Source organism: Lissotriton vulgaris, chromosome 8, assembly GCF_964263255.1.
Source record: "Lissotriton vulgaris chromosome 8, aLisVul1.2, whole genome shotgun sequence".
Taxonomy (NCBI): domain Eukaryota; kingdom Metazoa; phylum Chordata; class Amphibia; order Caudata; family Salamandridae; genus Lissotriton; species Lissotriton vulgaris.
In genome coordinates, this window is record NC_141696.1 from 554804755 (window position 1) to 554827514 (window position 22760).

Sequence of the window (22760 nt, forward strand, 5' to 3'; positions counted from 1 at the left end):
TGCAGAGAAACCAATCTAAAAATAAATATGGCAAAAACAAAGTCAATTATTATTTCCCAGCAAATAAAAAGGCAAGGTGCATGGTACATTGAAGGTAAAAACAATCGAGATAGTCACCGCATACAAGTATTTAGGAGTGTGGATCGATCACAAAGGACCACAGTCTGCTCACATTACTGCAATGCAAGGAACAGCTCAATCTGTAGAAGGTGCTTTTCATAGAGCAAGGAAATCCATAAGCTCCCCTGATATCACCCCCTTAATCCGAGTAATGGGGGCAACATTTCTACCGTCAGTAGCCCATGGTGCAATAGATTTCAAAGAAAAAAGGACAACATGGCGGGATAGAGCCCAGTCAGCCTGCTTCCGTAGAGTATTCTTCCTCAACCTAACATGCCCAAATACCTAGGGAATTCAACCTTTCATCTCAAAAGTGGATCCTAAAAGCAAGGTTCATAGCCTTTTGTCTAAAAGCCAAACAAGCCCGGGATAACATGCTAAAGAAAAACATCTGGACAATGATAAACAACCAAGTGTCTACATGGTATGAATTTTTGGCTCACTTTATTGAAGTACTGGAAGCTCAGGAAATATGGTCCGCTCTTAAACCCACATGGGCAGCAGCAAGACTCCTAACTAAACAAGGGAAGATATTGTCGGCCGATAGTGACGCACAAACTCTGAAAAATCTAAGTCATGGATGTTGGGCATCAAGACTTTATAACAGTGCGACCTTGACACATTACCTGTCCTCCCCCCTAAACCCAACAATGAAGCGCCAACAAATGAAACTACAGTTTGTCTTAATTCCACTGTTGGCTAACAAGTATGGACTAGGGTATGATGAGATTGTAGCCACTCAGTGTCGAGCATGTGGGAAGCAGAGGAATCTCAAAGTCACATATTGTGCACCTGTGAGAAACTACACACTTTGAGAATATATTGGCTTTGCCCCATTTGACATATTTTGAATATAAGGACATGTCAAGCTGCCCTAGTTGAGTGTATGAAAGGAGAATCAGTGCAGCTGGCGGCACTCTCCATGAAATATCTGTCTAGAGTAAAAATAGTTCTGGATTCTGATAATCATTTAGAACTATAATCCATAATGCTGTGTCAATTGTTTTAAATGTTCATGTTCATAGTTGCCTAAATGGCATCTATACTTTTTAGCTCTAGAACAACAGGGTGATAAATCTTCAATACACCCTTTCATAATATTGGAATTGATGCAACTCATATGGCTTTAATATGGCTTGATTACAAGGATTTTAATTAATTGTGCAATAAACTATCTATCTATCTATCTATCTATCTATCAGGGGAAATCAATTACATCACATGGATCAACCAAAGAGATTCCCCTACACTGCTCTTGGGAGCCCTTTAAAAAGTCTTACATTTGCCCTTTACCTTCCATAGTTTAAGTCCAAAGCAGATATCAGTTCGCCAGGCTCACAGTACATCTAAGAAATGGATTATAGTGTACCATGAGCCTGGCTAACTGATACCTGATGATGATACTAGCACTTGCTATGCTAGCATCAATACTGACAGGCACTCAGGCTAGGGGCAAACCTGGGGCGTGGACTAGAATCTGGGGCCAGTGGAATGCCTATCGAGGACACATATGTTCACCCCCGTTTGAGGATCATCCAGACATCTCCCTATCCCCCTGATCCGGCATTCCTACTGTAGTCTACTTGCTTTCCTGATTTTTGACTTCCCCACTGACTTCCCCCCTGACCATCTCTATCGCTTGCTAGTTTGTACATCCTGTATTTGAGGGTCCCCCCGTATGAGCACGACAATATAATGCTTTATGACTTGAGATTTGTTCGTTTCTCTTCTTTGTTCCTTTTATAAAAAACAAAATATCATGGTATCCTGATTTCATCCTGTGTTGCCGTTCATCGTATCCTGTATTATTGCCGGACCTCTAGGAGACCGACCACAGATTTGTGCTGAATAATGATCGGCTTTACTTGTTTTAGCGGCCGGCCCCTGTGGTTGTAGGCCCATGGGTGTATTCGTATTTTAATGCACAATAAAGTTTTTTAAAAAACACTGACAGGCACACCACATGCCCAGCATTACAAAGCCAGTCTCAGTCTACACTTCAACACCACGTCACAATAATTTTCCCTTCTGATATAACTCTACTGAAATGCCCTCCCACTCAAACTCACATCTACCACCACCAGCAAAATCATTCGAGCACCCCCTGAAAATGTATTCAATAACTGTAGCCCCAATCACCTCTACACTTCACTGCTTACATCATTATCATGATCCCTTTATAAAATATTAGGTAAGTGATATCATGTTTTTTCTCAAGATCCACTTTCCTCCCAATAACCCAGTTTTTGCTACTTAATCTGAGCATTGTCTGTGTCCTTCTCTTAATGGAACGTCTGTGCCACATTGGGCCCCGACTTATTACCAGTGGCTGAGATTAATTCAAGCATTCCATCCATCACTGTTTTGTACACATTTCTTTTAAAGGCATTTATTGACAAAATGTATATATATAAATACAATGACGTGAAAATTGTACGCACGACTAAATAGGAAGGTTTTGAGTAGATTTGGGTGAAATTTGTGTTACAACACATAGGGCCAGTTGTACGACCATGACAATTTGCAACTCACAAATTGCGAACAATTGCGAGTCGCAAGATGCCATGTACAACAGTGTCTGAGACAATGTTCGCAATTCCCAATGGGGTCGCAAATTGCATGCCTCATCAATATTCATGAGGCACTCGCAATTAGCGACCACATTGGGAATGACTGGCCCTCCCATGGATGGTGGCCTCCTGGGCTCATAAAGCATTTTTTTTTAAATGCAGCCCGTTTCCCTTAAAGGAAAAGGGGATGCATTTAAAATAAAAAAACTGAAACATTTCCATTACATACTTTAAGGGCAGGTAGTGGTCCCTGTGACCACTGCCTGCCCCTAAAACATATTTTCCCCTGCATTTACAAAGGGGAAGGGGTCCCCTGTGGATCCCCTCCCAATTGCAAGTGCATTACTACCCTCTTGAAGAAGTCGGTAAATCGCGAGTGTTTTGCGACTGCAATTGTGGTCGCACAACATTTATACATGGGAAAGAGAGTCGCTATTAGTAAGGGATGCCCTTGAAACGCCCCTTCCTAATAGCGAGTCACAATTCCTAGTTAGCGACTCGCTAAATAGGAATTTGTACATGGCCCTATTCATTTTGCATGCGCAAACATGTGGCTAACCCGTTTGTGCATGCAATTTAGGGTCGTACATCTGGCCCATAATCTCCTGTAATTTCCATTCCCATTGTTAAGTAATTAAGCTGCAAAGCATTTTAGCACAAGGGTGCATGGGAACAACACAAACAACCACTACAGGAGCAGCTGTTGTTGTCGGAATTGTGTTTTTTGCTCTACACTTTTTTTCCGCAAATGCTAGTTTTGCATTTCACATAATTTTGCATAATTTCACAAAATGTTTGAAAGAATTTTGCATAACTATGCGAAAGCAAATTGCACAAATATCAAACACTTTCCTTGAATTGGGGGCTACTGATTGGGAAATGAATGCACTCTATTGACTGTATGCATTTAAATTGATCATATACGAAATATATGTGAAATGTGACAATATTAATGAGAAAAACTAATTCAGCCAGAAAACATTCTCTTGTTTTTGTTTTTCCAGGTAAGTTTAATTTTTTTGTGTTGGATGCCACATAATGTTCCTGCTAAATCTGGAGTCCAGCTGTTGATGTTGCTACGATGCCTAAGGCCTCTTCGAATTTTCAAGCTGGTGCCTCAGATGAGAAAAGTTGTCAGAGAGCTTTTCAGCGGCTTCAAGGAAATATTTCTGGTATGTCAATACATATTTTCTAAGATTAGAAAGTAATTGATGTATTGTTAGTGATGCAGTGACGATTCATAGATAGGTGGAAGCGTGGCTTTAAAAACTTTTAATTTCCAAACACTGAAAAAAGAAAGGAATGTGCATACATTGTTTTGATTTGTGTCATTTTTTGAGGCAACTCCTGACTTGGAAGATAGTGTTGTGGTTCTCAATCCACAACTGAATGAGAAAAGCATCATAACAAAAACGTAGAGACAAAAGATAAGAGAAGTAGAACAATCCTCCATATTAAAGAACACATCAAAAAGTTGTGAAAAAGGCTTACTTAAAGATGGAAAAGGGATGGGAAAGGAATGGTGATTGGGAGATGTTTTGCATTAGGTTCGTGTTGTATGTCACAACATTATTGTTGACATAAATATTGTCTGACATAAATATTGTGTGCAAAAACATCATTCCATCTGATGTAGATGTTATACTACTACCTCCTATTATTGACTTCCTTTGGGCAATACTCTTGTAAACTATATTTGGGACGCAATATCTTTGTCATGTGATATGTCATTTATGATATTATGATATCCCACCACTTGGGTTATGTTTAGGAGTTAGAATTGGATTAAGGTGTGGTGTGCGGGTAAATGTAATATACATTGTGTGCTTTAGTGTTAGTGTGGGGATAACGGTTAGGGTTAGAATTAAGCTAAGAGTTTAGGAGGGGATATAGCATTTGGCTTTGGTTAGATTTCTTTAATAAGTTGGATTAAAGATGGTTTGAGAGAAGGTGTAAAGAAAGGTGTTGTGGGTAGGATTGGGGTATGGGTTAGTGTTATGATTGGGGTGTGGGTTGGGGTAGGGTGAGATTAAGGTTATATTATCCTTAGAAGTTTGGTTTGAGTAATGATTGGCGTACTTAATGGTGTAAGGCGAAAGTGTGGATGGATTTTACCCATGGTAAAATGACAGAAGCAGCATGGTGTAAAGTAAGCGAGTAAGGTTAGGAATAAGGAAGGAATCACAGTTAAATTTAAGGTTAATAATTGATGTGCGTCTATATGCAATCACAATTTTGATGTTACAAATTCATTTTTGTATATTCTATAAATATGAATGTTATACAGTACTTTCTATTCTCTACTGTATACCTTTATTTTTTACATTACTTTTCATATTCAAATTCTTTAGTCACAATCAGTACTTTATAACTCTATTGTTAATATTACTTTTCATATTCAATTTTTTTATACACAGCTAATTGGATTAACTGTAATTGGCATGTATTTCATGGGATATGGGCTATTCCTGGTTCATGTTATTGCTTCCTTTAGCCTGCTGAGTGTGTCATTGTGAACCGTTGACAAACTTATGTTCTAATTTAGAGTTGGATGGCAAGGGGCAATCATTCATATAATGAAGAAAGGATTAAGTCTTCCTTTGTAGAATTCTCTTTCCTTGCGGAATCTGGCAAAAGATTTTCTCCGACATACTATTCATGAGGAAGATTTAACAGGTAAATTCCCCAGTGGAGTGGAACCCACCAATGCATCTGCATTTCCTCGTTAATGTGGATGATTTTCTGGCAGAACCCAATTCTAAACTGACCATCAATGTATACCATTCATTTTCCCATCTAAAGTGTGCATTCTTCTTAGTCAGAAGAATCTGTGGTCATCAATAAACTTTCTTAGTTTTTTAGCCTACTAAATACCCTCTGTGAAATTATTAATCCTGCGAGTGTGTTTCTCTAGCCCATTGGGCCCAACCGGCCCTGTCATAAGCAGTTTAAATAATACATATGGTTCTTGTTTCAAATCAGCTCACTCTGCGGTTCAATTGCTGATCATGAACACATTGTAATCCAGATGTATCAGCATAACTGTGATCAGACAAGACCACTGAAATCTAAAATTGGAGTTTGGAAAAAGTTGAAAGAAAAAACAAACACAACATGGCGCTAGCACAAAATAGTGCAATGACATTGAATCACAGCTGCAAAGTTGTGTACACCATGGCTAAATGACAAACCATGTCAATCAAATAATTCTTAACGTTTATATAAAAAAGTACACATGACCTCAGTATCCCTCTTCTAGATTGAACACACAGGGCCTGAGTACGAGTTTGGCGGTCTGACCCCTCAAACTCCGCGGCTGCCAGGAGACCGTAGCGCCAGCGGTCTTCAGACTACCATATTACGAGTTTATAGCGTTGCACACTGTGTGGCTGCGGAGATTTTACAGCGTTGGTAATTACTTTTCCATATGTATCAATGCTTGTGTGAGCATTTCGACTATATATTTGCCGGATGCTCACATATGCATAATACATGTGGATAAATATCACCTACCCATTGCCGGAATCTGGTCCATATGTGGGCAGTCCTGGCAAATTGTTACAAAAAGGACTCAACTGTAAATCGCCCCAAACAGGGTCATAATCCTCGGGGTGAAGATGCTGCTGTGAAGGGGGGACCTGAAAAAAGAGATCCACATTGAACTCTGACCGAAATCACAGGAAAGGGGTGAGTACACACCCCAAATCCTTAGTTTCTGCCAACTTCAATCTGGCGGTCTCACCACAACGGTCAGCTTGTGGAAAAGCCAACTCATAAAATGGATGGCGGTGGTCTCTGGTGTGCTGGTGGTGTTCGTGGTTCAGCCGTGGTCTTTCCAAATGCAATCCGCCCATCTTGTAATACAGCAGTCGGACAGCTGAGCTTGCAGCGTTTGTACCAAGGGTACGGCAGTCCCCAGGCTGCCGAACTCGTAAATAATAAGGCCCACAAAGTTGGCATTTCATGGAGCACTTTTATTCTAAGCTAAAAGAAAACCCTTTTCAAATATACCCGGTCATATAAGTTTAAAAGTTTCAGTCCCATGTAGGTTTTTAACATTGTTAATTCCTCCTTCCTCCTTCCTTCCCCTCCACCCAATGGAAGCCTGACTCAGAGAGTCTGCAGCTGTTCTATTGCACAGTTGGCGCAGTAGTGCATCAAGGATGACGTGGGCCCTGGGGTAAGCAAGGAAAAATAATTCCAAGACTTCTATTGCTGTAGTATATATAACAATTATTAGGGTTCAATGGGTCCCTATTACTTTTGACCTCGGCGCCACTGCACCTGCTGCACCGATGTTAGCTATTCATCTAGTTGGACGGTCTTATCTGCAGCCTGTCAGTCTTGTGGCACGCCCTGGTGGCCGGAGTTTCTTTCTCTTGCTAGTGAGTTGTGTTGTACTGATATGGAGCTGCCGCTGTACTTAAAGAGACTCCTTCATATTACTCAAGAAATCCGCACCTTAACGTGGAAGATCTCCCCAAAAAGGGTCTGTATCCAGATATGTTGTTCTGTTATCAGTGTTCCTAAGAACTACCTTTATTCCATTGGGAAGAACCTTTCAGTCAAATCAGTATTTCCACTTGATAAACTTAATACCTTACTTTGACAGTTATGAAGCATTGTTGCTCTGTTTCTGTCCTTTTGCCAGGGCATGTTAGAATCTTTAAAGAATACATGTTGCTGCTCAATAAATCTTACTTATTGAGGAATACGACTTTTTAACTTTTTTGTTGTTAATAATAGCTACATCAATATATTCCTTTGACTGTACTAAATATTTACCTTTCTCATAGATCCGGGGCACAAGTAGGGGGGGAATGATGCTGGTGATACACTGGGTGTATCAAAGGTTATATTTGAGTGTGAGGAGGTGCATCGTATTATCACATGAATGATATCATCAGTGATGTGATCAGTGATGTCAAATGAGATGTCATCAGTGATGTCATTTGAGATGTCATCAGTGATGTCATCAGTGATGTCACTGACCATGTCATGAATGATGTAATATGTGACATCATCAGCAGTGGATTGCGGGTGCGCGAAATATAGTTAGTACAACTAACTATATAGAAGCAATTTCAATGGGTTTTTAAATGCTAATTCCTAATTATATAAGGCCTGAAACCTATGGTTTTTTAAGTGAATTTTATATATATATATATATATATATATATATATATATATATATATATATATATATATATATATATATATATATATATATATATATATATATATTTTCGAAAGGGCTGACAGCTAACATCCGCGCTGCAGTCACACAAGAAGACTCGCACTCCAGGGTCTGTGTTTTTAAATTTATATATATATATTACCTACTGGCGGTCGCCAGTAGGTAGTTATAGTAGGATTTTTTTCAATGTTAAATCTCAAAATTCTATTTGGAATAACTTTGGCACCGGTTGACGAATCTGCCTGAAAATTTCCTGAAAATGGCCTCGTCAAGCTCCGGTTCTTCCTTGAAAGTTTGGGGGGGATACGTCAAGCGGGGGCCTAGATAAAAGGGGGGTCCCAAAACGCATTTTCCCCATGTTAATTTCCATAGGGCGGTCGATTTCACTTTTAGCTCGAACGGCTGAATGGATATACAGCAAACTTGGCAAAATTGTAGGGACTGGTAGCCCGATGTGCCTTTGCTATGTCTCAAGATATGTGCTCCAGTGGATTTTGAGTAATTTAGGTTCAAAAATATATATATATCTATAGGCGCTACACGCAACTTGCGCGCAGAAAGCTGATTGGCTCTTGGGTGTCTGTAAACATTCTAAACAGTCTGGAGCGGCCGCCATCTTGTGTCTCGGTAAAATCGAGACACAAGGGGTTAAAAAAAAAGGGGCAAATGACCATAAGGGGGAAGAGTAGACCCCCTCTGACCCCCTAGTTTTGAGGTGGGGGCCTTAAAAGGGTCCCGCGGGTAAAAAACAAAATTAAAAAAAAATCGATTTCCGCGGGGGGCGCATCCGGAACGCGTACCGGAGAGCTTACTGGGGAGCGTACCATGGAGATAAAAAATGACAGATTTTTTTTCACAAAAAAAATTGCATTTTTTAATAAATTAGAGGTAGTTCTGAAAAGAACTTTTTTTTTGATTTTGTTGTTTTATATTTTTTTTTAGACTTTTTAAAACAATTTTATAATTTTTTTGGATTTTTGTCAAGGGAAAAACAAAAAACAGGGATTCCAAAACGGCTCAACAGGAGCAAAAAAATGTGAAAATTTAGGGACTGTCAGGGCAGCGGTGTTGCTGTTTCTTTAGGGCAATGAGTTCAACACTCTGCTCCCCATAGCAGAGCAGCTCGTCACACTCCGTGCACAGAAATTTGATGCCTGCAAACTCTGGCTGTATGTTAGGGACCATTCTTCTACGGGATGGTCCCGAAGGTGTTGCTCCACCAGTGGAGGTGCTGCCGCCATCTGTGGGTAATTTCCGTGCCAGGTCTCTGACACTCTCCCTCGCAAAGTTGTTTGGGTGTCTTCTTTTGACATGCCTGATTAAATTGGCATTTCCAAAACTATATTTTTTCAGAGGATTGCCTCTGGATGAAGTACTACCACATATTTTGCAGGTTACTTTTGGAGCGTTGACTTTTTTTTCTCCTTCAGGGATGTTATAAAATTTCCAGATGAAATGGATTTTTTTCTTCTGCCTAGGAGGGTCCTCATCTAAAAATGCCTCTGAATCACTGCTGGATGACTCTCTTGCAGCCATTGCTGTAGATCAGGAAAGTAGGAGATGAAGATAGTACACAGAACAGCTCTTGCTCTCTCCAAGTACAAAGCAATAGTGAAGGAAATGGGTGGGCATTTCATTCTTTGTAAAAAAAAATGTTAGCAACCAATGAAAAGTGTTATTTTAGGGTCACATGACCCGACGCGCTTACGCTGCGCGCTCCGGAGCACTTCCGGGTGCGTTTACGCGGCGCGATCGTAGGCGCTTCCGGGGCGCAAACGTGGCGCGATCGTAGGCGCTTCTGCATGCGTTTACGCGGCGCGAACGTAGGCGCTTCCGAGGGCACTTACGTTGCGCGCCGAAGTGACGTCATCAAACTTTTACAGAAATGCATAATCATTTTCCTTATAAAAAAAAACTGATTTTATTTGTATGGTACGAAATGTTTTGCATTATTATTAACTTTTCATTCATATTTTTTTTCACGAACGACAGTAGCGCTCTGGGTGCGCTTTCAGGTGAGCTCATCGGAAAGCTTACCAAGGAGCTTAGCTGAAAGCTTCCCGGAGCGCGCACCCAGAGCGCAAAAGAAAAAAATTATATAAAAAAAATGAATACTTAAAAAAAACAGCAAATTGTAAAAAAAAAAAAAGGTTATAAACTCGATATAGAAAGGAATTAGCATTTAAAAAACCTATGAAATTCACTGAAAAAACCATAGGTTTCACACCAGTTATAGTTAGGAATTAGCATTTAAAAAACCTATCAAATTCACTGAAAAAACCATAGGTTTAACACCAGTTATAGTTAGCTGGAAATTTTACTGACATAAAACCATTGAAATTCCCACGTTATAGTTAGTTGGACTCACTATAACTTGCACGTGTAATGCACTGCTGATGACATCACATATTACATCACTCATGACATGGTCAGTGACATCACTCATGACATCACTGATGACAGAGAGACTGACCTACTTTCACTCGCTAATATATGTATTCACTAAGATACACTTAATAAGGCAGATATCCAATTATTTTTTTTAAAAAAAACATCCATTAAGACAATAATTTAAACAAATATTCTTCCATCGACCTTAACATACATATATAAAACATATTTATTTATCTGAAAGACACACATTCACTGGATGGTGTCATCAGTGCATTACACGTGCAAGTTATAGTGAGTCCAACTAACTATAACGTGGGAATTTCAATGGTTTTATGTCAGTAAAATTTCCAGCTAACTATAACTGGTGTTAAACCTATGGTTTTTTCAGTGAATTTGATAGGTTTTTTAAATGCTAATTCCTAACTATAACTGGTGTGAAACCTATGGTTTTTTCAGTGAATTTATATATATATATATATTTATATATATATATATATTCACAGAAAAAACCATAGGTTATAGTGGATATATAGTTAGGAATTTGCATTTACAAAACCTTGAAAATTCAATGAAAAAACCATTGGTTTTAGGCCATATATAGTTAGGGATTTGCATTTACAAAACCTTATTTTACTCGCATAAAACCATTGAAATTCCATATATAGTTATAAGCGCTAACTATATATCGCGCACCCGCAATCCACTGCTGATGATGTCACATATTACATCATTCATGACATGGTTAGTGACATCACTGATGACATCACTGATGACATCTCAAATGACATCACTGATGACATCACTGATGACAACATCCAGTGACTGTATGTTTCTGTAAAGTTAAAATATGTTTTACATATTGACGAATGAGTGGATATATAAGTGTCTGGATGAAGGATTTACTAGGTGCATGACTGACTGATTGAGTGAGTGATTAAATGTGTCTCACTGAGTGCATGGGTTAGTGACTAAACTGTTTTAATTTGTGCATCATTATATCTGTTGTTCTACAAACTGCTGCATATGTTGATCAGTAGCTATATGAGTAACTGTATGGGTTATTGATTGGTTGTCCAAGTATTTGTATGGGAAACTGAGTGTGTGTGTATGGGTGGCTGGAAGGTGTGTGACTCTGTACATAGATGTGTGAGTAGTTGATTCACTATATGTATAGATTCAAAAGTGCATGTGCAAACAGCTGTATGGGCGGTTGACTGTGCATGAGTGTATTAGTGAGTGAATGGATATCTCAGTGCTACATGTCAAATTAAGTACATATGTAAAACACAGTACATGTGAGAGTTGACATCTATAAATAACTGTGCATAAGAGCCAGTGAATGTGTGAGTGGCTGTATGGATCATTGTGAACATGTATCAGAGATTGTATAAGAGAGTAAAGTTAATATGTGTTAGTATATGTTTGAATAAGTAAGGTGTGTATAACTGTATAGTTGAGAAAATGGAGGTGTGATTGATTTTTGGCATAACTGACTAGGTGTGTGAGTAACTCCATGGATGAGTGACAGTCTGTGACTGTCTGTTTACACTGATTGTATCTAAGGTTATATTAGAGTCTGAAGAGGTTCATGGTATTATCACATGAATGATATCATCAGTGATGTTATCAGTCATGTCAAATGAGATGTTTTCAGTGATGTCATCAGTGATGTCATTTGAGATGTCATCAGTGATGTCATCAGTGATGTCACTAACCATGTCATGAATGATGTAATATGTGACATCATCAGCAGTGGATTGCGGGTGCGCGATATATAGTTAGCGCTTATAACTATATATGGAATTTCAATGGTTTTATGCGAGTAAAATAAGGTTTTGTAAATGCAAATCCCTAACTATATATGGCCTAAAACCAATGGTTTTTTCATTGAATTTTCAAGGTTTTGTAAATGCAAATTCCTAACTATATATCCACTATAACCTATGGTTTTTTCTGTGAATTTCATTGGTTTTTTAATAGCAAATATGAAAAGCTTTAAAATGTCAAGTACGTGATAGATAAAAACATTTTCGTATTTATGCACGCTGATGTGCTTTGAACGCTGCCCCCCTCCCCTCTTTTCTCTTAGTAGTACTCTCTCTTTGCAGATAGTGAACGGTAGTTAACGCAGGCCTTTGCCCCCGTTGTAATCCGTCGTGCCTGCTTGTCTCTCCATTTGATTGATTGTTATCCAAGCATTTACTGTTTTAGAATTGGTTCTCTTTGGATCATTCTCTATTTACAAACAAGCACAAAGTCGCAATACTCTGTTTAGTCTTTGCAGATCGTGAAAAATCGTGTAAAAAAATAAAAGTAATCGAGCAAAATCAGTAGGCCACTAATTGGATCTCTTTTTGACCTCGCTAAAATAGAAATATTATAAACAACCCTTCATGAGAAATACGAAAATAGTGAGATGAACTGAGCTCCACACCATGAGGGCTGCAAGACAGCTCGGCTCCGTCACCCACCCCGCCCAAAATAACGACAAACCCTATGCAAATATTAAAAATATAGACAACACACCAGCAAAGAAACAGGGTAAAACATTTTATTAAATAACTATTTACATAACGTTGGTTTATAAGATGATGTCAGTAGTGGACCGATGTGTGAATAGGTCGGAAGCAGCACAAGGCGCCAAGATCCGGATGGAAAGTCCTGGATGTTGGGTGCCATAGTTCAGAGTTCTGAGTTTGAGCCTTTTTCAATGCCTGTGCTTTGTTGTTTCCCCTCCATCAAAAACAAAAAAAAATATAAAACTGTGCAAAAATACAAAAAAATCAAAAAATGTTTACAAAAGCAGTGCTTGTAAGACTGTCTGAAGCTTATTTCCACCTACTGCAGCTTCACTATTCTCAAAGTAAGTGAGGGTCGTTTGTGGACCTGACTGCATTTGAAAACAATGTTATATGGTACCTCCCTAAACCGCTTGACGGAGGCCCCCGAGGGGCGGTGTGATGGCACGGACTCGGAGAAGACGCTTGGCTCCGACCCCCTCCCCAAGTCTTATAGCACTGGTGTAGCCTGAGATCGCCCCCGACATAGGCGGCCGGCTCCCGGGGTTCGGCGGAACTTTTTGCCTTTTGATGACTCTTCTATTCTGGACTTTGTCCCACAATCCGTTTGACCTGAAGACACGCTGTAGTGGGGCGCCCCTTTACCGTTTTAGTTGCCATTCCGCCCGCTTTTGCTACACTGTGCCTCTTCCGCCATTCAGCTGTTTACCGCCCGCTCTTGCGACTACAGCGTCTCGCTCACCATGTAGTTAAGTTGCTCCCGCTCTTGCGGTGCAGCAATAGGCGGCTGCCACAGGACTCTCAAAATGGCGGCCGGCTCTTCGGTTTTGGGCCTGGTCCACTAAAATGGCCCTGGGACACCTTGGAACTCGGACGCTTCCCTGATAGGGCTTGGGTCCCATTCTCGAAAGCGTCCCCTCAGCCGTGAAGATTCTACAAAAGTCTTGGGGGCCCCCGACTCCCGCAGGCTTCTGGTGGGGAGCGGCTGCCATGTCTGCTCGTGGAATGGCCACGACGGAGCTACGAGATGGTAGTGCTCTCATGCTGACGCCAGCTTTAGTCTGAAACATCCAGAAACACTGTAGACTACCAATTCGATCAGTTCCGGTAGCGCCCCAACATGACCCGGAAGAGAAGAACTTGCCCTCCCCTCTTTGACTGATGGTTCTTGTTGCCTGTCCCCTCTGTTGTCATTTAACAGAACTTTTTGGACTGCTGAAAGGGGTTGTGTTCCGAACGCTGGTTGGTGGAGACATTTTGACTATATTCTTGACCTACGTTGTCGCGTAATGCGTTATATGACACGCCGCGTTAGCGCACCCGGAAGTGATCCGGGGCGCGGCGCGCAGCGCGTAACGTAAGCATAACAGGTCATGTGACTTGTTAATAAAACTTTTCATTGGTTCATTTTACTTTTGTTATTTTAATGATGAAAAGCTTGGTCATCTGACCTAAAAATTACGCTTTTTATTGTTTTCGAACATTATTTTTTTTAAAACATATATGTTATAATATTCCAGGCTAATGTACTTTCCCGGAAAATTTACAACTGTCCTGCAAGTAAAATATATTCCTTTTTCGAGAAAAAGGGCGTTTCTTCGTTCCATGACGGAGCCGTTGAGTAAAAGAGACTCGGCCTGCTGTCTTAGTCGCCGATACGCCTGATTATCAGATTCTTATCGATCACTTTATGTTGCAGGAGTGGAAAACACAACTGCCCTTGACCATTTATCTTTACTACGTTCCTACATATTATACCTTTTATCCGTCATGTAATTGGACTGCTTTATTTCACTTGCCTTTTACTGATTCGAAAACAGTGACTAAAAGTAAAAACTTTACCAATGTAAATACTACTACCGTGTTTTGTTTTAAAAACCTTTATTGTGAAAATGTCAGTATACAAATACGGGCCTATAACCACCTGGGCCGGCCACGGAGCAAACTGAAATCGTATATGATGAGGAGACATTTACACTGTAGAGGAACGTAACGAGCGGGCCATTAGGTTGCAAGAACTAAGGTGTCTAACAGTTGCGGAATCGGTGGACGTACATTTTGTAATTAAAATAAGACAGGGCCACTTACAATAAAATTTTCTAGATATACATTTGCGGGCAAGGAGTTACGAGTCCCATTTATACCGGCGCCATTTTGGGCGAGGCCGGGCAGGTCCAAGATATAGTCAAAATGTCTCCACCAACAATCGGCCAGACCAGAACCCCTTTCGGCCCTTTATGCTACAAGATGGTGTCTTCCATTCAGAAAATATTGTTGGCAGCATTTTGAAAGGAAAGATAAACAGCCGTTCTCCTAGTGAGTCTCACATTGTTACATTTAGGAAGAATGTTGAAGAGTAATATGTGGAAAATCTGAAGCCATTTTTCTACAAACTCTCAATCAGCCTAAGTCATGGGCGATCTTTGTCCACACCAGGGCAATAGTGAAGCTGCAGCAGGTGCAAAAGAGCTTCAGACAGTCTTACAAGCACTGCTTTTCTAAACATTTTTTTGTATTTTTGCACAGTTTTATATATTTTTTTTGTTTTTGATGGAGGGGAAACAACAAAAAACAGGCATTGAAAAAAGCTCAACAGTGCAGGACGCCTTGTGCTGGTTCCGACCTATTCACACATCGGTCCACTACTGACATCACCTCATAAGCCAACGGGGCACCCCACACTGACTTTCGGCGCAGCATTGTAGGATGGCCACACCAGTGCGGCAACTTGCTGGACACCACCTCGGTGCCATCCGGATCTCGGAGCGTTCGAGTCACTGTACCGCAAGAGTGACCGGAACTCAGCTGGTCACGCCGTCTTTCGGCGCAGCATTGTAGGATGGCCATACCAGTGCGCCAACTTGCTGGACACCACCTCGGTGCCATCCGGATCTCGGCACGTTCGAGTCACTGTACCGCAAGAGTGACCGGAACTCAGCTGAACACGCCGTCTTTCGGCGCAGCATTGTAGGATGGCCACACCAGTGCAGCAATTTGCTGGACACCACCTTGGGCAACAGTGAAGCTGCAGCAGGTGCAAATAAGCTTCAGATAGTCTTACAAGCACTGCTCAGAACTCTCAACTATGGCACTCAACATCCAGGACTTGCCATTCGGATCTTGGCGCCTTGTGCTGGTTCCGACCTATTCACACATCGGTCCACTACTGACATCACCTCATAAGCCAACGGGGCACCCCACGCCGACTTTCGGCACAGCATTGTAGGATGGCCACACCAGTGCGGCAACTTGCTGGACACCACCTCGGTGCCATCCGGATCTCGGCGCGTTCGAGTCACTGTACCGCAAGAGTGACCGGAACTCAGCTGGACACGCCGTCTTTCTGCGCAGCATTGTAGGATGGCCACACCAGTGCGGCAATTTGCTGGACACCACCTCGGTGCCATCCGGATCTCGGCGCGTTCGAGTCACTGTACCGCAAGAGTGACCGCAACTCAGCTGGACACGCCGTCTTTCGGAGCAGCATTGTAGGATGGCCACACCAGTGCGGCAATTTGCTGGACACCACCTCGGTGCCATCCGGATCTCGACGCGTTGTGCTGCCTTCGGCCTATTCGCACATCGGTCCGCTACTGACGCCGCCTCACGTGCCAACGGATTTTCTACGCTTTTTGTAGCCCTATGCCGCATAACAGGTCATGTGACTTGTTTATAAAACTTTTCATTGGATCATTTTACTTTTGGTTTCCTAAAGATGGAAGGCTTGGTCATATGACCTAAAAATAACACTTTTCATTGGTTTAGAACAATTTTTTTTCCCAAACGATGAAAGCCCCACCTTGTTTCTGGATCATTCAGACTGAAGCTGGCGTCAGCATGAGAGCACCACCATCTCGTGGCTCCGTCGTGGTCATTCCGCGAGCAATCATGGCAGCCGCTCCCCACCGGAAGCCTGCGGGAGTCGGGGGCCCCCAAGACTTTTGTAGAATCTTCACGGCTGAGGGGACGCTTTTCGAGAATGGAGCCCAAGCCCTAGCAGGCAAGCGTCCGAGTTCCAAGGTGTCCCAGGGCCATTTCAGTGGACCAGGCCCAAAACCGAAGAGCCGTCCGCCATTTTAAGAGTCATGTGGCAGGCGCCTATCGCTGCACTGCAAGAGTGGGAGCAACTCAACAACATGGTGAGCGAGACGCTGTAGCCGCAAGAGCGGGCGCAACTCAGCTGGATGGCCGCCACCTGGGGAGGCCCGTTCACGCCGCCTCCCCCACGCCCCCCCCCCACCCCCCGGGCCGCCGCACGCAAATTTTCGGAGCAGCATTGTAGGATACCAAAACCAGTGCGGCAGTTTACTGGACATCACCTGGGTGCCATCAACATCTCAGCGCGTTCTGCTGCCTTGGGACTATTCGCACAACAGACCGCTACTGACGAGGCCTCCCCCCGCCCCACCCGGGACGCCCCACGCCAATTTTCGGAGCAGCATTGTAGGATCCCAAAACCAGTGCGGCACCCAGGCGACATCACCTGGGTGCCGTCCAGAACTCTGCACGTTGTGCTGCCTTGGGACTATTCGCACAAAAAACAGCTTCTGACCATTGTTGCTTTTTTGGGTGAAAAATGTTTAAATGTTTTTACAGTTTTTGTTCTGTTCATTATAGTTAAAAGTTAATAAAGTTTAAAAATCTAACTTTGTTGGAGTGCTATATATGTTTAAAAAATCGGGTGAATGGGGCCTTGAATCGAGTTATTGTCATGTGTGGGCTTTGCAAGTGTACTGCTACAAGATCGGACATTTCAAACTCAAATGCACGTTCTTTTTCTTACCTTTCCGAAGCATGGAGCGCAATAGCAGGCAGAGAAAGGGTGATGCACGTGTTGAACACTGCCTGGCCTGGCAAGTTGCTGGCAGTGCCCCCCCCGCCCGCTCCTGAAAGAGGGCACACACACACCGCCGCCCCGAGTACTTCACAAATCTTTAAAAGACCATGCGCTTGTTCATGAGGCTTAAATGGTTTATCACCCTTTCTAGAACCCCTGCATCGACCCTCTGACGTTTCCTGGAAGAATTAGCACGTAACACAATACCAAGCCCTGTCAGCTGAAACCCCCGAGAAATCATGGGGCATATTATCAAGGGGGTTTATTTCCGCTTTTTGGGCTTTAAAAGCCAAAAAAAAAAGATATAAAATTATCTCCCTATTACCAAGCTGTCGCTAACACCAGTTAGTGACAGCTAAAAGGAAATAGCGACCATCTTGGGCCCCGCTTTGCATATCAGTGATATTTATCACTAATGACATGCAAAGTGGGCGTGCCAAGATTTTAGCAACTGGAAACAGTCCCTAACCATCGCTATCTCCTATTACCAACTTTTGGAGATATTCGCGCTAAGCGCGAATATCTCCAAAACCTAACACCTGCCCTGAGCAGTTTTAGCCATGTTATCCAATGGGAAGTGGATAACATGGCTAAGAGCATTTGCTGGATAATGCATGAATATCGCTGACTTTTCAACGATATTCATGCATTGCGGCCGTTTTTTATCGCATTTGCGATGAACCTTGCTAATAGCAAGGTTTATGTGCGATAAAATTCGCCGATGTGCGGCGATAATTTTTGTCTCTAAACAAGTTAGAGACAAAAATTATCGCTAGTTGTTGGTAATATGCGCCCGGGTTTTTGCTTGCAGGAATCGGGAGGCGGGAGACTAGCACTGAAATCAGTAGTCTCACGCCTGAATCGGGAGGGTTGGCATGTCTGGATACTCTACAGCTGGGGCCATAAACTACATCCGCAGGGCTAGGTGATAGCCTAGGTCCGGCCTGGACAATCGGACACAGAGGAAGAGGAGTGTCAGAGGGTGCGGTAGTGAATAGGGTGAAAGGGAGGTGTCGGGCGGGCACAGGGTGTGATTCTCAGAGAAGAGCAGCGCAGATGGGGGGAAGTATATGGCCCATGCATGAGAGAAAGAGCGGGGGTGACCAGTGCGTGGGGGAGATGCTTGCGAGGGTGGGGAGCCATGCTGAGGATCGGCGGCGTGCAGAGAGTGGCCCTGGTCAAGGCATCTAAAATGGCTGCCGTGCACGACAAAATTGTGGCATTGGACAAAAACGCAAGATGGCGCAGACAATGTTTATCAATAAGGATTCATTTATAACAAAATATTTACTCGCAGTGACAAAATGGTGGTCAACACTTCCTGATTTCCATCGAATCGAACGTTAACAAACGTCACGCAGCAAAAAAAAAAAAAAAAAGCTCACGCACAGAGCAGTTTTTAGCCATGTTATCCAATGGAAGGTGGATAACATGGCTAAGAGCATTTGCTGGATAATGCATGAATATCGCTGACTTTTCAGCGATATTCATGCATTGTGGCCGATGTGCGACGATAATTTTTGTCTCTAAACAATTAAAACGAAGCACAAAATGGCGAATTCCCGTTTCGCTACCAGTTTGCCGCCCAGTTCGCGGCCCGTGAAGCGCTTCTACCGTGAAAAATCATTTTTTTTTTATTTTCCCCACGGGACCCTTTAATAACCCCAACAACATTCCTAGGGGGTCAAGAGGGGTATACCTTGCCCCCTTTCAATAAATTCCCCCTTCGTTTTTCACCTCTTCTTCTCTCTCGATCCTACCGAGAGATAAGATGGCGGCCGCTCCGGACTGTTTAGAATGTTGACAGACACCGGAGAGCCAATCAGCTTTCTGCGCGCAAAGTTCCGTTTCGCGAAAAGTAAGCGGACCGGATCGCTGCCCGGAGCGCTGTTACAGATATATATCTTGTTTTGAACGTTAATTTCTCAAAAACTACTGGAGCACATATATTGAGACCTAGCAAAGGCACATCGGGCTAACAGTCCCTACAATTTTGCCAAGTTTCGTGCAAATCCATTCAGCCGTTCGAGCTAAAAGTGAGTCCAACCGCCCTATGGAAATTAACATGGGGAAAACGCGTTTTGGGACCCCCCTTTTTTCTTGGCCCCCCCTTGACGAAACCCCCCCAAATTTTCAAGGTCTGCTCAGAAAAAAAATGTGCCATTTTCCTGGAAATTTCAGCCGATTCCGTCCACAAACGCCAAAGTTATTAGACATAGAATTTTCAAAAATCCCATAGGGAAAAAATCCTAACTATATATACCTACTGGCGATAGCCAGTAGGTAATATATATATATATATATATATATATATATATATATATATATATATATATATATATATAATTTTCAAAGTTTTACCGTAGTAAGCATCACACGCACTCGGAAAGGTACAGCTGGTGAGCGTTTATTCCCAAAGTCACGCTACGCGTTTCAGCACAGAAGTGCCTTGTTCACACATGTATTCATGCACAGAAACTGTGACAGCATTTCGTGTGACATAAGATCATCATAGAATGACTACTAAAAATGTAAAGCACCAGAATTAGCGTACTTTGTCTGTGCACGAAACAGGAGACTTCTGAAATCTGACAATAAGTCACACTCATATATCAGTCATGTACACATCCCTATTATATTCCATGCCAAAGTATACTCATGTTTTGCAAATTTCTAGAAAGTGACGTCCTTATGTATGGGTTTCTGGATGCACTGTTAATAGTATGTTGGCAGAGACCACCCTTGAACAAATATGTAACTACAAGGGGGATCTTAGGTGTGTCACCGTGGGGCATTGGAGTCCCATACATAGGGGCCTTTCTGCCTCTTCCTTGTCATAGTGCCTCTCTCATCACTTGCTGACAAACCAATGTGACTGAAAGTTTGGTGGTACTGAGGTGGAAGTGGTCTAGCACGCAACTGGCTCTTCTAAAGGTGTACTAGCATTCCAAAATTCTGGTAACCCCCTTAGTTTTAGCAGCTCCAGTGCATGTGCGTTGCTTCCATCCTGGGACTTTTTGTCATTTTTTACACCATTACTAACCCAGAACAAGTCCCAGAATGTAAGGAAAAAAACCTAAATTAGAGTAGCTAATCAAGCATGAACCTTGAACCACTGTAAGCTACAGGCTTATTCCCTCAAGTATGTGAAATATAAACTACAACCAGGCCCATCCTGGTTGTATCTCAGCATCTCAGCAAATGGAAGAACATAAATTTATTTTTGGTAATTTGTTGGGCTCTACATGCCACTGCTTAGGTTCAATAGTGTATTCAAAGCAATGTGGAAATACATAGGCTAATACTTTTAAAAAGGTCAGTGTATTGAGGTACCTTTCTTTTTAGAAACATGGACCAGTGAATCTTGGCAGTTATGTCTTCAGTCCTGGTCATATATCAGTAACAGTCTCTTAAGAGCAAGAGAGACATTTCTTAGGAGCAAACACAACTGCGTTTAAAAAGAAGCCTAGAACATGCTTAACCTACACTAAGACCGTTATGAATGTATTTGCATTGTGGGTTGAAATGAGCTTTTCTGAGCCTTTTTTTACAGGTAATTGTGCTTACACTCACCAATATTATTTATTTTAGAACAAGCCATTGTAATGTATGTTTCTTTGTAGCGGAACTTGAATGCCCTCCCCAGGACATGGCTCTTTATATAGCACCAAAGTTCCCCAAAGAGGTGCATTCCACAGTTTGAAGACCACTCGGCTAGACTAAGGGCCTGAATGCACGTTGGGCAAATTAGAGGTGTAATTTGCTGCAACCTATAAATATCTGTTCTTAATGGTCTGAGATTCTTAAATAGAAATGAGGCTTTACTAGTGGAATTGCGGTGTCCACAGTTTGAAGATAACTGGGTTAGACTAAGGTCCTGATTGCAAGTTGTGCAGAATAGAAGAGGTATTTACTACAACTGATAAATATCTGTACTCAATTGTGTGAAATTGTTACATGGGAATGACATTTTACATGGGAAATTGGTAATTACCCATGTGTTTGCCTTTTTATGAGAATCTTTTCCCTGATAAATTCCATTAGCTTGTGTTGGCAAACTCTGATGGGGGTGCAGAAATTGTGGCATTAATCAGAATTTAATTCCCTATATAAACTCATGCTTGCTGAGGCCTTGGAGTCTAAGGGGCCGATTACGATGGCGAGCGGACACAGTTCGCCCGCCACCGTAGCGGAATGTGGGACCGTCAGCAACGGGGGGGGCAGTACCCCTCCTGCAATCAGGATGCCACCTTGGCGGTGGCATCCCCTATTCCCAGCATTGTGGAGAGCGGTGCTCACAGCACCGCCCACCACAATGATGGGAATGCACGATGTGCATTGGCATGCACAAGGTGACAGGCATCGCGCGGTGCCTCCCACTTTCTAGATGCCAATGCAGGGGGGTACCATAGGTACCCCCCATGTGCAACCCTCACCCCCAACACCCTGGGGGCCCACTACGGGCCCCCCAGACCAAGGACCACGAGCCTTTCCATGGTGGCAATGCCGCCATGGAAAGGCGAGTGACCGCCTGCATTGTAATACGGATGGTGGTGTCTTGCAGACACCGCCACCATATTAACCTTGTTTTCTGCTGGTCGACTTGCTGGTCGACTACCGGAAAAGCGGTGGACGGTCTTTCCATCCGCCGCGGACCCCCCAGCCATCATAATATGCCGGCGGTCTTTGCTGTCTGGATGGGGGGCGGATCGCCCCCGCCGGGCCGGCGGTGACCACGGCCGAACCGGCAGGGGTGATCCGCCCACCATCGTAATCGGCCCTAAGGGCCTTATTATGACTACAGCACTCCATCGGACCGCAATAGCCATGGTAGCAGTGCGGGCACCGCCGCACTGGCGGTCCAACTGCCCCATTATGACTTAGGTGGTCGGACCACACTGGAACCACAGCAATGATCCCTGGCGGTGTTGCGGCAGTCTTGAGGCTGTATTATGCTTGGCGTGGCTGCTGCGGCAACACCAAGCATATTATGATTTTCCTCTCCGCCAGTTTTCATGGTGGTGAGCCCGCCATGATAAGTGTGACAGAGAGGAAACAAGCCTGATGACTCTGTGCTAGGGGATGCATGCAAGGGGGTACATGATGTTTCCCCCTGTCTGCAT

At 42.8% G+C, this 22760-nt stretch overlaps 1 protein-coding gene across 1 annotated transcript in view; it reads left to right on the top strand.

Moving 5' to 3' along the window:
- NALCN (sodium leak channel, non-selective) overlaps positions 1-22760 on the top strand; it is a 2672759-nt gene that overhangs the window by 2374000 nt on the left and 275999 nt on the right. Inside the window, exon 25 of the mRNA XM_086934370.1 lies at positions 3695-3862. Within this exon, the coding sequence (XP_086790496.1) occupies positions 3695-3862 (168 nt within the window). The remainder of the gene's footprint in view (positions 1-3694; positions 3863-22760) is intronic.